General features: G+C 39.7%; 1 protein-coding gene across 5 annotated transcripts in view; it reads right to left on the bottom strand.

The window, feature by feature from the left end:
* Positions 1-6082: 6082 nt before the first annotated feature.
* Positions 6083-12665, bottom strand: part of pds5b (PDS5 cohesin associated factor B) — a 52514-nt gene continuing 45931 nt past the window's right edge. For all 5 annotated transcript variants that reach the window (XM_069190148.1, XM_069190151.1, XM_069190149.1 and 2 more), the window contains exons 31-35: positions 11819-11930; positions 8581-9014; positions 8358-8459; positions 7522-7678; positions 6083-6883 (exon numbers count right to left, since the gene is read on the bottom strand). In XM_069190148.1, coding sequence (XP_069046249.1) covers positions 6848-6883; positions 7522-7678; positions 8358-8459; positions 8581-9014; positions 11819-11930 — 841 coding nt within the window. In that variant the 3' untranslated portion in view covers positions 6083-6847. The remainder of the gene's footprint in view (positions 6884-7521; positions 7679-8357; positions 8460-8580; positions 9015-11818; positions 11931-12665) is intronic.

Raw genomic sequence — 12665 nt, 5'->3', positions numbered from 1 at the left:
TTCTATTTAAGTAGAAACAAAATTGCATGCCCACAAATGGCATACACACCAAAATGTCCTTTTTATCTCCCTGCTCCTGTCCTCAATACTGTTTTTTTTTTGTTAATTAAAGCTTTATTTTCTGTCAGTTTCATCACCTATGCACTTCAAGTACCATAATTCCAAGGCCGAGCAGTGAAAAACTAAATCTTTGCTTCATATTCATCACAACTAGATTTTGGATGTGTGTCAGCTCTGCATGATGAGCTTCTGGTCGTTAGGTTACGGCTTTCTGATTATCCCATGACAAGGCTCCATATGGTAGTTCCTCACCAATATGTAACTAGCATTAATTAACCTTAAAATAAAGAAGGTATTGCTAATTAAATGACCGAAAGTATTAACTCAGTGTCCAGGAGAGGTGTCATTGGAATAGATGCAGATGACATAAAAAATGTTGTTTCCTTTGCACATATACTTCTGAGAGCTTGAGAGCTTTCATTTTAATCCTGACACCCAGGTGCCTGTATTTGCCTGGCTTCAATCCTCAGGCCAGGTTTGCCCCTTTTTTTGAATACGTTTCTACGGGAAACACAAGTTAACTTTCCAGCAAAGAGAAACATGGTCAGAGTGGATTTATTACACCCTCCTTCGCTGAGCTATAGAAGGCAGGTGTGTCTAGTTGGAGGAAACTACTGCTGCTCTTGATGCAGTGTTGCTAGGGAGCTCTGACGCTGCCATATTTTAAACCTTTTATGGCACCACAGAATGTGGATGAGAAGTCTGCGCACACAAACGCTGATGTAGCTGTTACCCGGTTACATCATTGGTTACAACTTGGTGCTATGGCTACAGTCTTTTCTGAGGAGGCAGAGATACACTTATATTTATGTTTTTGTTGGCTAAAAACTAAAAACCGCTCTCAAGTGTAACTGTCCTTTCATACTCACACCTTAGTTTCACTAGCTGCGAAGGACTCGAATGAAATATTTTTTAAATTGAAAAATAATTTCCCCATTAGCTTGCATGGAAGTTTTTTTTACACGTCATGGGCAAAAAATACACCTACTGGCCTTTGAGGAAAACTGTGCTCTATTTCAAAGTCCAACTCATCTAAGAGTTTTAAGTACTGAAGTAAGTTTTTTTAGGAACCTTGCTTGTAAATTTTAACCGTTCATTTAAATGAGAGAACAATCCTAGCATAACCGGTGTTAATAGAACTGCAGCAGTGAATATACATGCCAGTAACACAATGTTCCGGAGAATATAATTTGATTAAATACCAGCTCCCTTCAGGGAGCTTACATGTGTCATGGTAAGACAATTCACTCAGTCTAGATGGACAGAAAGCATCAACAATTAGTCATGTCAGGCCTGCCAGCACAATTTACCTGAGATTTGGAATTCAGGTTCTGAAAAAGGGCATTTGGCTTATTTAAATACCAGGGTTATTCAGAAACAGCAAGTAGAGTAATCAAAGATCTGAGTGCACAGCTCCTTTAGTCAGGAACCTTGTTGGATTTCTTCAGACTGACAGCAGTGGGTCAGTCTTGCATTTATGTCCCTTTTGAAATGTGGTGACCAAAACACAGATCTACAAATGAGGTCCTACACTTGTTAAAGCCACCCACCATGTCTCACAGTCGTCACCATCAACCAGAGGAGAGAGATGTGGTTGTCACGGACAACACTGCAAACTCACAAGTACCAAGTTTGTTCCAAGGGTTTCTGCTTCAAAAGCAGGATACCCTGGCCAGTTTGAGCTCACTCAGCACCTGGCCTGACCTGAATTCAGGCCAGTCTTCTGATGACAGGCCGAAGTCTGGACTGGAGGGTATGTAGCTTTATAAGGTGAGCCACTCAGGAGACCCCTGGAAAAACTGCACGGTAATCCCTTGTTATACAAACTTAAATTGTTCTTTGAAAACCGGTAAAAACTCATGAACCAGAGATTAAATTCCCATTACTTACTTCGTTATAATCTCTGAATGGATCCAGAACTCAAAAATGTTCCCTCAAACACACAGTAAACTTTAAAACAGCCCATAATGGTACCTAACTAACATTCCTGGTTAATTATTAAAAAAAAACAAGTTTAAAGTTGTTAGTCAATGAAGAAAAAGATAGGAAAGAAAACAATAACACTCTTGCTTATTTACAGTAGTTAGCAAATGCATAATCATTAGGTACCATCCTGTATTATATGCACTTAACCCACAAGCGTTTATTATAAAAAAGTTAAAATGTAATAAAAAAAATCCTCATCTGAGAAAGATGCCAGAAAAGAAGAATCTTGGCAATGCTTTACGAGACCCCAGCTTGTAGGGAGTTAAAATCTGATCGTTGAATGAAAAAACAGGAATTACTACCAGTACATCTCATATATCCTAAAACTTGTGTAAATGAAAAATTTCATAGTGAGGGATTAAAAATCTCAACTTTACATCTACAGTAAATGGCAGCAGATTATAGTCCTATATGGTATAAACGTTTTAAAATATTTCCAACCCACAAATGTAAGCAGTCAATACACCAGATGACTGTTTTTATTCAACTTTCCTCAGGGTTACCTGTTACTTTCCAGTGCCAGCCCACTGGTAAATAACCCCCCCCCGAAGGCAGGGTTTCAACTTTGATAAAAATCTAACTGACACGGATCAAGAGAAAAACTGCAGAGACTTCCTCAGAAGCTGTGCAGAGTACTGTTTACAGCACAGGATTGATAGGTTGTGGGTTGTCATCCCAGATGGGACAATGCTGTACAATTAAGGTATTTCACTCAGATTGCTTTCGGAAAATGCCCAGTTGTGAAGGTGCAATTGGCAGTCACTTAAAACGAATGTGCCAGCCAAATAAACGTAACCTCTTACAAGGTTTAGATGACATCTGATATATTACATTTTCAAATCCGCTACAGGACTAGAACATTACAGAGAATGATCCAGTTAATAGTCAAAACGATTTACAATGCCATTAGTGTATATACACAACCCCTCTTCTTGAGAACCACATTTTTCATGGAAATTGCAGAGATGCCGAAATGCAATAATAGATTTTTCTATTCTTATATGATGAACATTTTCCACTATATTCTGGCCTTTGGGTTTGATATTTGAACTAATTTCTTTGACCCCTTTACCTGCAGGATTCTGAAGCATATTTAATTATGCAAATAATTTAAAAAAGCTTTTTCTTCAATTACCACCTATGTATTGCATCATATCTATAGTTGCATTATGGATTATTGGGATATCTTTAACCCCTGGATTTTTTCTTGAGAGTAAACACTATATATACCAAAGATCCTTACCTCAGTCACCTTGACATTGGCATTGAACAGTCCAGGTGTGTGGGTTTGTGCTGTTAAAAGGCTCAGACTTCACCTTGGAGGGCTGCATCCCTTCAGGGCTGGAAAAACTGGAGCCATTCTCCATGGCTGGTTAGTCACAGACTATGATGCACCCTTGGGTATCGAAATTCCTAAGTGATGATTAGCCTACACTTTCCTTATTAAGTACTTAACACGAGTATGCCTTGGAGCTCATGCAAGCTTTAAAAGACACAAGAAAGAGCAATAACACCTATTTTTAACAGCAGCTGGAAGATGAAATAGCAGTTTCCTGCTTAAAAGCTCATTTTATTCAATTTTACCTTTTCATAAACAGTGAAATTCTGACCTTTTTTTCCAACTCTCAAATTTGGCCCAATAAAAAAAAAGGTTTAAATGTTTTCTTTTTTTAAGACATCATGCTCAGCAACAGGTTTTCCAGTTTCTTATGCTTCAGTGACATAACATTTTCTCCTTTACAAACAAAATTGAGTTCTCTAGAACAGGGCATTTTGAAAAGCAGTGAACCCGCATCTCCTTCCAAACTAATGAAGCCACCGTGCAGATTCCTAAGTATTTTTTCTCGCCCAAAGGACCGAAGGTCAGCAGAAATGACAATGCTGACGTGAGAGGAGATACATTTCCTGATGGTAGCAACCAAGTAACATGGTTGTGATTTTCCATTTCCTACTTGGGGAGGCCTGGAGAGAGGAATGGCAGCTGAACTCAGTAAACTGGAACAAAAACAAATTACACTAGTTGAGCTCCGCTCTTAATAGTTACCATCTATTAAACTGCAGTCACGAGTGTGGTAACATACACAGGTTGGTTGATTGGAATGCCCTTTCTGTAAGGACCCCACACCCACATGACTGAGATGGCCAGCTAAGCCCTACAGTGTATTAGTGTGAAAATACTCTAACAGAGCTCTTTAATGGAATTAAGCCATCCATCCATTTTCTAACAACTTCACCCAATACAGAGTCGTGGCAGAGCTGGAGCCTCTTCAGGCAAGCGATGGGCGCGAGGTGGGGTACACCTTGGTCAGGATGCCAGTCAATGACGGGGCACTCGGACATAAACACAGACACGCACACACCCCTACCAGGGCTGGCCAATTTTCACAAAAGCCAATTAAGCTACTGGCATACCTTTGGACTGAGGGAGGAAACCCACATGACCACAGCATGAACGTATAAACTCCAATCAGACGGCACCCCAGGAATTCAACCCAGGGCCCCAGAGCCGTGAGGCTGCAATGCTAACCACTTTGCTGCTGGTGCAGCGCAAGTAACGTTAACATTATATTTATAATTCTCGAGACTATAACCCCCTCAACTAAGCCAATACCAGTAGCTCTATGTAGAAAGGAAAGTAAAAAAGTGCTTGAGTAGGAAAGCATAAAAAAGCTTCTGAAAATAAAATATAGACGTGGAAACATGCATAACCCATAATAATAAAAAAATCAGCACGTAACAAGAGTTCAAAATAGAAAAAGAAAACTGTCATTTCAAGTCCCTGAATGAATTCTGGAACTAAAAACACCGGATGCAGTCTGCTGCATCAAATACTGCTCCAGCAAACTTAACTTACAACAACCTTCAAAATCCGTGTTCAACCCATCAATCAGAATCGTAAAAGACCCTATGTGTGTTTTTAGCATTGTCAAGAGTTACACAAGAACTGACTTTATGCCTTGCTCTGGTTCAAATTGAGGATTTTTAAATGATTTTACTAAGCATGCCTTTTACAGAATGATCGCCCAAGCCAAAACAAGCAAGCTTTAGAGCCAGTCAATGGCATCGGGCTTTGCTGGAAAACCTGACACAGCAGTCACTAGTGCATGGCACACATAATATGCTCCTACCCACTGCCACCTTACAAAATTGTGGGAATACTAAATTACTCACCCCTTAGGACCCCCCAGTAAACTAATGGTACAGATTTGATTACAAAGCACAAATTCCCAGGGTGTTGGTATTCTCTATACTGAAATGATTTTCTACAAAGCTACTGTACCTGCGGACCTCATCATAAATATTGCAGCCGTCTGCCCCTGCTTTCCTTACCCATTGACCAGTGCATAGTAAGTGCTCCTTTGTATGAACTGTACCTATTTTACTACTGGAAATTCGTCAGCCTTTCCCCTACTGTTTGATGTATGTGCATGGTGAACTGCACCTTGTTTGGCTATGGTATAATCTGATGCGTCTCATCACCACTCCATGGATGTTTGCTGCTATTTCTCCTCACATGTTGCTCCCAGAGCAACACTTTGCTCACCTTAGCGAGAGAAAGGGAAGAACAGTTGCCCCAGTGCAAAGCAAATAAGGACGTTGTATAAATGGTGTTTAGTTGGTAGTCCCCAATTTTCAAACCAATGCCCAAGTATTGTAACCAGAGAAAATGTGCTGCATGGTTTGCTGTCTTTCAGATTAAATGGTAAACCAAGGTCCTGGCTACTTAATTAAAGCTGTCCCACCACAGGTTGCAAGAACAGAGATGTTTACCCTGATATTCTGGATAAATTCCCTTTTGGGCTTGCTCTGGCCAATTTGGTGGCTCGGCAATACATGTCTTAAATCTTTCTTTGGAGAAACTTTGTTGCACCTCTCTACTCAACCCCAAGAGTTAGTGCTTTCTATTGCACTTGTAACAACAAAACTCCTCATTACCTGATGCTCTCCACAGGACCAGTTTTGATGCCTTGTGTTGTTTCAGCAAAAACCCTGAAAACCCTGTGACCTACAAACTGTAGGACAGCGATACAACAAATTTATATAGAGAATTTTATTGGTACAGCAGACTGATAAAAACTGACTGGGGAAGTTAGTAAGCAATTCTTTAATGTACTGCCAATAACGAAATATTAGAAATTAAAATTTCTATGCATTAAGTTCACTTGAAATTCTGTTACCAATACCGAAGTGTAAAATGTAACAAATACTTTGATTTTTTTACCTTTTATCTTCAAACTGGTGTTCAGCATTTTTCTTTTTTAAGCAAAAGCACCTTAGCACCTACACATTTAATGTTCACAAGAGTAAACAAATTCATGGAAAAAGGAAAATACACAGTGTCACATATAAAAAGGAAAACCCTAAAATAAGTTTTTGTTTGATCTCATTTCACAGTAAAAGTAGGTACGGAAAAAACACTTGACATATATTGCTTAAGGTCCATCATTGAGTTTCAGTTTGACAGATAAATTGGGTGTTTACTTTAAAGCTGAAAGATAAAAGCTATACAATTTCCCCCCAAATCAGAAAATAAAACAATGAAAAAAAAAATTAAAGAGATTATTTACATTTTTTTTCTCTTTAGTTTAGATCTCTACATAGCCAGCGCACATCACAATGCACAACAAACCACAAATAATGATATTATAATGTGTGTGGTAAAAGCTTGTGACATTAAAGACTGCAATAAACAGTGTCAGCAGATGCAAGGCTGTTCATAGTCTTTCACCCTCTCCGTTCTGGGCTTTTGTGAAGCTTACAGCCCAAGTGCCAATAATTATTTTCCCCAATATCCCAGCGTTCATCTTCGGTCCCTCCTGGCTGTCTTTCGCCGCACCTGAAAAGTACAATGGACTGATGATTTTATGCAGGTTTTGGTATGTGCTCTGCTGTTAAAACACCTTTTTTTAGGATGTGGTGTGCAATTCCTACATCACAAGATCCGCAGGATCTATGTTTTCTTTTCCAAATGTTTTTATCTTTACATTAGTAGGTCATCTCTAGAAATTACGGATCAATTTAATATTGATACTAAGTGGTCCAACACACAATAACTTTACTGTTGCAATGAAATGTTACAGGGAACGGCTCTGACTGGAGGTTTTTCCTGGTCGAATCCACCATTTTTAGAATCAACAACATGAAAAAACAGTTGAATTCGAGGGTTTTGATGATCTGAAATTGCCATATTTACTCAATGACAAATCATGTCTGCTAACCATGTCAGTACCAAATACATAAAGAAAATAAGACTTTTCTCCCCATTTTATAACAGATGACACTCTTTTAGATCTTGATTTCTAAGACGGAAACACATTTATTATAATAATTTCAAAGACTGTTTTCATCTAGATGAATTCTCCGAACTCTACTTAAGGATGAAGTGCAGGAATAATAATAATCGGAAATAATTTATGTCAGACTCTAAAGTAGAACCCCTCCCTAAAGTGTTATCTGCTTATGAAGAAAATGCACCTTGGGCGATCCGGTGGTTTCCTCTTCCTCCTCTGCTTCCTCGTCCTCATCTTCCTCCTCTTCCTGTGCTGTGTCCTCTATGCTTGCTTGAGACACCTCCATCTCGTCAGCCGAGTCGTTCTCTTTACTGGCTGCTGCTCTGGAGCGAGACCCCCGACTGCAGCACAGAGTGAGAGCACCTCCTTAAGAGTCTGGAGAGTCCCCGCGCTCATTCCTCAGCCTAGCAACTAACAATGCATTTTGTGACACGGTACGTGCAACTAAAGCTACCTTTTAGATTTCCTTGCTCATGCGCTCCAAAATAAATCCAACACCTTAAAATAGGTAAAACGACAACATTTGTAATTAATGTTGTTTCTAGAGTCGTGCTGAAATTCATGTACAGAACAACTGCCAAAAAGGAAGAAAAAAATGTAAGTAAATCACATATGAATATTAATGAGCTGCAATGCAGCTCTTCGGCAACAGCATTCCACCCACCTCATCTTTAATCGATTACACTGTGTGGGTACCATGCAGTAAGCTGCAGTAAGAACATTTTGTTACCCAGGACCGGTCAAACACCAATAATCCTACTCTCGCTGTGACACATAATTCCCCATACTTAATATCAAACTCTTATAATATTATGAAAAAAAAACAAATCGCAGTACAAGTCGCCAAAATGACCTATGCTACTTATGGCTTTGGCAATTTCTGTGCAAGACTGAGCTTCACACTCTCAAACGATTCCAGTTTAAGACGGACAAAAAAATGTCATTCTTAGCATGTGAAACAAAAATCTACTTTTAGGTTCTGAGAAGACGAGAGGAGAGAAAAGGTGCCAATGCACTCACGCATTTTTCTTTGGCAGGGACTGTGCTGCTTTTGGAGGTCTTCCTCTTCTTTTCTGCGGGGTGGATTCGACTGCTTCGTCCGTGGCTTCAGAAGCTTCTACCCTGCAAAGAAACAGGGAGAAAAAAAAAGTCAGTCTTCAGGCAGTCAGTCTTCAATGAATTATTCATCCATTCCTTATTAGTTAAGCCATCATCGTTTGGCTTGACTCATAAGCATACAGACCTCTGCTGTGACCTCCGAGGTGTGCGGGCCTGCCGCCCCCCCTTCTGCTTGACCTCCATGTTCTCGCTGTTGCGGTCCTCCTCTTCTTCGTCCTCCTCCGCTTCCTCTTCGGCAGGGGCTGCCGCCTTCTTGCGGCCCCTCCGCCCCTTGCTGGGCGTTTCTTCTTTGGCCGCGCCGCCGCTGGCCGACTTCGGCGGCCGGCCTCTCCGGCCCTTCTTGGGGGGGCTGTTCTGCTCGTCCTCCGTCTCCAGGGTGCCGTCCTGTATCCTCTTCTCCTCCGCCCACTGCTGCTCCTCCGCCTCCCCCGCGCTGCTGTTGGCGGGCCTCTTGCGCCCCCGTTTGGGCTTCTGCTCCTGAGCTGAATCCTCCAGCCCTGAGCGGTCATCCTGACTGGAGGCCGCGGCTCGTTTTCGGCCCCGAGGTTTTTCACCGTCCTGCAGCGGAGTATCGATGAGAACAGAAATTATCCGGCTGGCTCAAGAGGTGGTGCACAGCACTTACGAAAAAACAACAAGCCACATTACAGGTGAGCTGGCCAGGGGTTAGGATTTGTCACGAGCATCGCTGCGCAGCTCAACTACTCATAGCTAGAAACAACCGTTGATTCTGAAGTGGGTGGGTAAAAAAGAATAAAATAATCAAAAAGTAAAAAAATTATAAAGGGCTTTTCTCAGATCAAGCAGTTGCACAATGATAAAAGAACATGTAATAAACGGTTGTAGAAACGGCCATAAAAAATATTCAAAACGCTGAAATTAAGAACACTGAGACCCCTGCTAAAGGCTTGGTTAAAAATACTTCTCCAGTGAACATTTCAGACTGGACCGAATACCTGAGCGCACTGGGAAGACTGGTACAGAATGCAGACACAACCTTTTTTGGGTGTGAACTGCAATTCAACGAGAAGCAAATTATCACAACCAAAGTTCCAAGTCTAATTGTTAGTACTTGCATAATTAAGAACTCATTCATAATTTTGTTATACTTTGCTTAAACATGGGCCAATGTCTGTAGCTGCATCTACACCCACCTTCAATTTAACAAAATAAATACCAAGAAATGTATATTTTTCTGATGTTTCAGTAGACTCCAGAAAGGGCACTTTTCAATTTCATATTGTTTTAAATCACAGGCAATTACATTTTAACTGGCCCTTGTGTTTTTCTCAATTATTACAAGAAATGAGCTTAACCAGCTGTCAATAATTCACCATGACTTTATACTTAAATAAAGCTCAATCATTAATCCACAAGTCGGAATCACTTTGAACGCTTCAGTTAGACAGAATTGTATATTTTGTAAGCTATGAATTAAACATCAAAAATATAAAATGTGGCAAAGAGCTGCTGAATGCCTTTGTAATTTCCTTTAAAATCTGATTAGGACTTCAAAAAAAAAGGGTAAGGATAGACACGTACAGGACAGTTTTATGCAAAGAGAATAAAAATGCATAAGGAGGGTGTTTTTTTAACACGTAATCCGTTTTAGGTACATGTTTTTTATGCTGGCGTGTACTTTCACAAGCACCCTGCCAGGGGCTGTATTTTCAAAACACCCCGTGGGAATCTGGTTACAACCCATGAAACGGGAAAACAAGAACAAATCCAGAATCTGAAGTGCACAGTTGCAAACTGCAAATCACAATTTCAATGGAACCCTGGGTAAGCTTTACTGTCAACACCTTACCCGAAGAGCTAATGTACTAATATGTGTCTTCACTGGTCAAGTGTTTAAATGCAACTTTTCTGGATAGATTCTCACTTTAAACATGCCCAATCCTCTGAAAAGTAAGACCATCAGGGGCTTTTCAACACCAGGGTACACAAATGCTGGGTTGTGGGAAGAAAAAGTATTTTCTTTCAGTTTTGTTTTTGCTAAATTTAGACACGATTGAGGCATATAATTTTGTTTACCTGGCTTATCTTTTTTGTGGAGTTTGAGCTTGAAAGTGAAGTCAAAGGTCAAACAAGTCAGAAGCAGTAAAAAGGGAGTTCAATGAATCTTAGAATCAAAATGATGGAAATAGAAAGATAAGCTAAGTTAAAATGAAGAAATAAAGAAATATTCCTATAATTAGATTTTATTTTTTTTTGCTCCAAAAACAATTGTACGAGGTCTCTTGATTTTCAGTATATATGTGTATGAAATTCAAACGAGGCACCATATTACTCTTCACAACTGTACTTAAAAAATCAGAACTTTATTACCCTTTATGCAGAACTCTTTTCAGCGTGGGAATGCTTTTCATTTTCATGTTAGTCATGTTCTCTGAAAAGAAATGACTCACCTGAAGATGAAAAAGTAGAACTAATAAGGTTTTAGTCCTTCTACACCAGGGAGTGAAGGAAAAGAATTTCGCAAACACTATCCGAACTGCTTGAAGGACATTTACACTTATTTGGCAGACAACTGCACTGCTGTATAGTATCACGACTTAAGGTTATACCTTAATAATAGAGCAAACCAGCAGGTGATTAAACAGAACTACTACCTGAGCAGAGGGACAACACTGTGGCATGTGATTAACTCTCAGACCCTTGGGATTACAAGGCAAGAAATAAACTAGTCATTTTAGAGATGGGACTTGATTCTAGAATACAGATCCTACAAGACATTTACAGAGTTAACGCAGAGGGACTATGGCACACTCAGGAGAGAAACAAGTACACTTTGGATGTGTGTGTATTTCATTTAGGATGGAGACTAGAACACTTTTCTTCACAGAAGGAGTTGTTGCACCTGGAACAGGCTTCCTAGCACGATGTCTGAGCCCCAAAGGTGAGGCAGATTTAAAAATTGGCAGGAAGAAATTCTAGTTTCACTTAGCAGTTAACAACCAAATGTGTAAGACTGCACTGTGACTTTATACACTAAGTTAGAAGTTTGCATTTTAAAAATAAATTTACAAAGCTTTTTAGAAGCCAGCTGCAATATTATATTTTGTCTTTCTGCCTATTGTCTAGATTGGAATAAGTAAAGGTTTATTCCATGCTTTACTCCAAGAAAAGAAAAGAGACATTTCAGCTGGGGAGCCTTCTTCAGGTGTCTGAAGAAGGCTCCACTGCCGAAATATTGTGTCTCTTCTTTTTTCAGCATGGAGTAAACCTTTACTCGTTCCTTTACTGCCTACGCAGGCTGACACAACTACCTACTTGAACTTCTATTCCCTGGTCTGCCAAGCTTCCCACGTTTGAGTAACACAATCCTGGGCCATTTTTAAGAGGTTAAAATACCATACCCTCAGGAGATCCGAGTCGTCACGCTTGTCATTCTTCTTCCCTGGCATCGGAGAGCTTTTCATTATCGTGATGTCTTCATTTTCACTGTGATCCATTTCTGTGCTGTCAAGCCTGAAGGAGGTCATACAAGACGAGTACTTTTTTAGATAAACACTTGCTCACTGACCAAGGTCTTGACTTGTAGTTTCAAAGGTGGACAAAAGGTTATTTTTGTACATAACAGCCGACATTTTTAGAAATACTTTGTAATAAGGGGCACACGCTGAGAATGAAATTTAACAGCACAGAACATGGATACCATGTACATAACTCCTCACTGAATTACCTGCTAACTATAATTTGCTATTTCAAGACATTCATGTCATATGCAAATTCAGTATAATCTAAAACAAATATAAATAACAATAACATGCTTATTAGCTTGGAAAATGCTTTCCAGATTCTGATTTGATGTTTGCTTAGAATGAGCACAAATTCTGAATTCACACTGACTTGCAACATAATGCATGAGGACATTCATACAGTATTCAAGAGTTTCTGAAATCATTAAGAATTCCAAAATGCACCAGGAATGTGTGTGATTACACAGAAACCTGACACAGAAATGACCTCTTTCTGAAAGAGAAAAACTGTTCTGGGTTTGTATATGATAAGTGTTTACATACTGAGGGGCACCAAAAATACAACAAATACTATTGGTTTCAGTAGTTATTTGTTGCCATTTTTAATGCCTTTCAGTATATGTGTGCCGCCACATTTCTCTTATGGCACCTGGGACACATCCTTACACACAATATCAATATATTGTGAACAATATCCTGGCTTTTGGAAATACAGTTGATGCCT

This window comes from Lepisosteus oculatus, chromosome 5, assembly GCF_040954835.1.
Source record: "Lepisosteus oculatus isolate fLepOcu1 chromosome 5, fLepOcu1.hap2, whole genome shotgun sequence".
Taxonomy (NCBI): Eukaryota; Metazoa; Chordata; class Actinopteri; order Semionotiformes; family Lepisosteidae; genus Lepisosteus; species Lepisosteus oculatus.
Note: the sequence above shows the minus strand (reverse complement) of the source record. Positions and strands in the feature narration are given on the sequence as shown.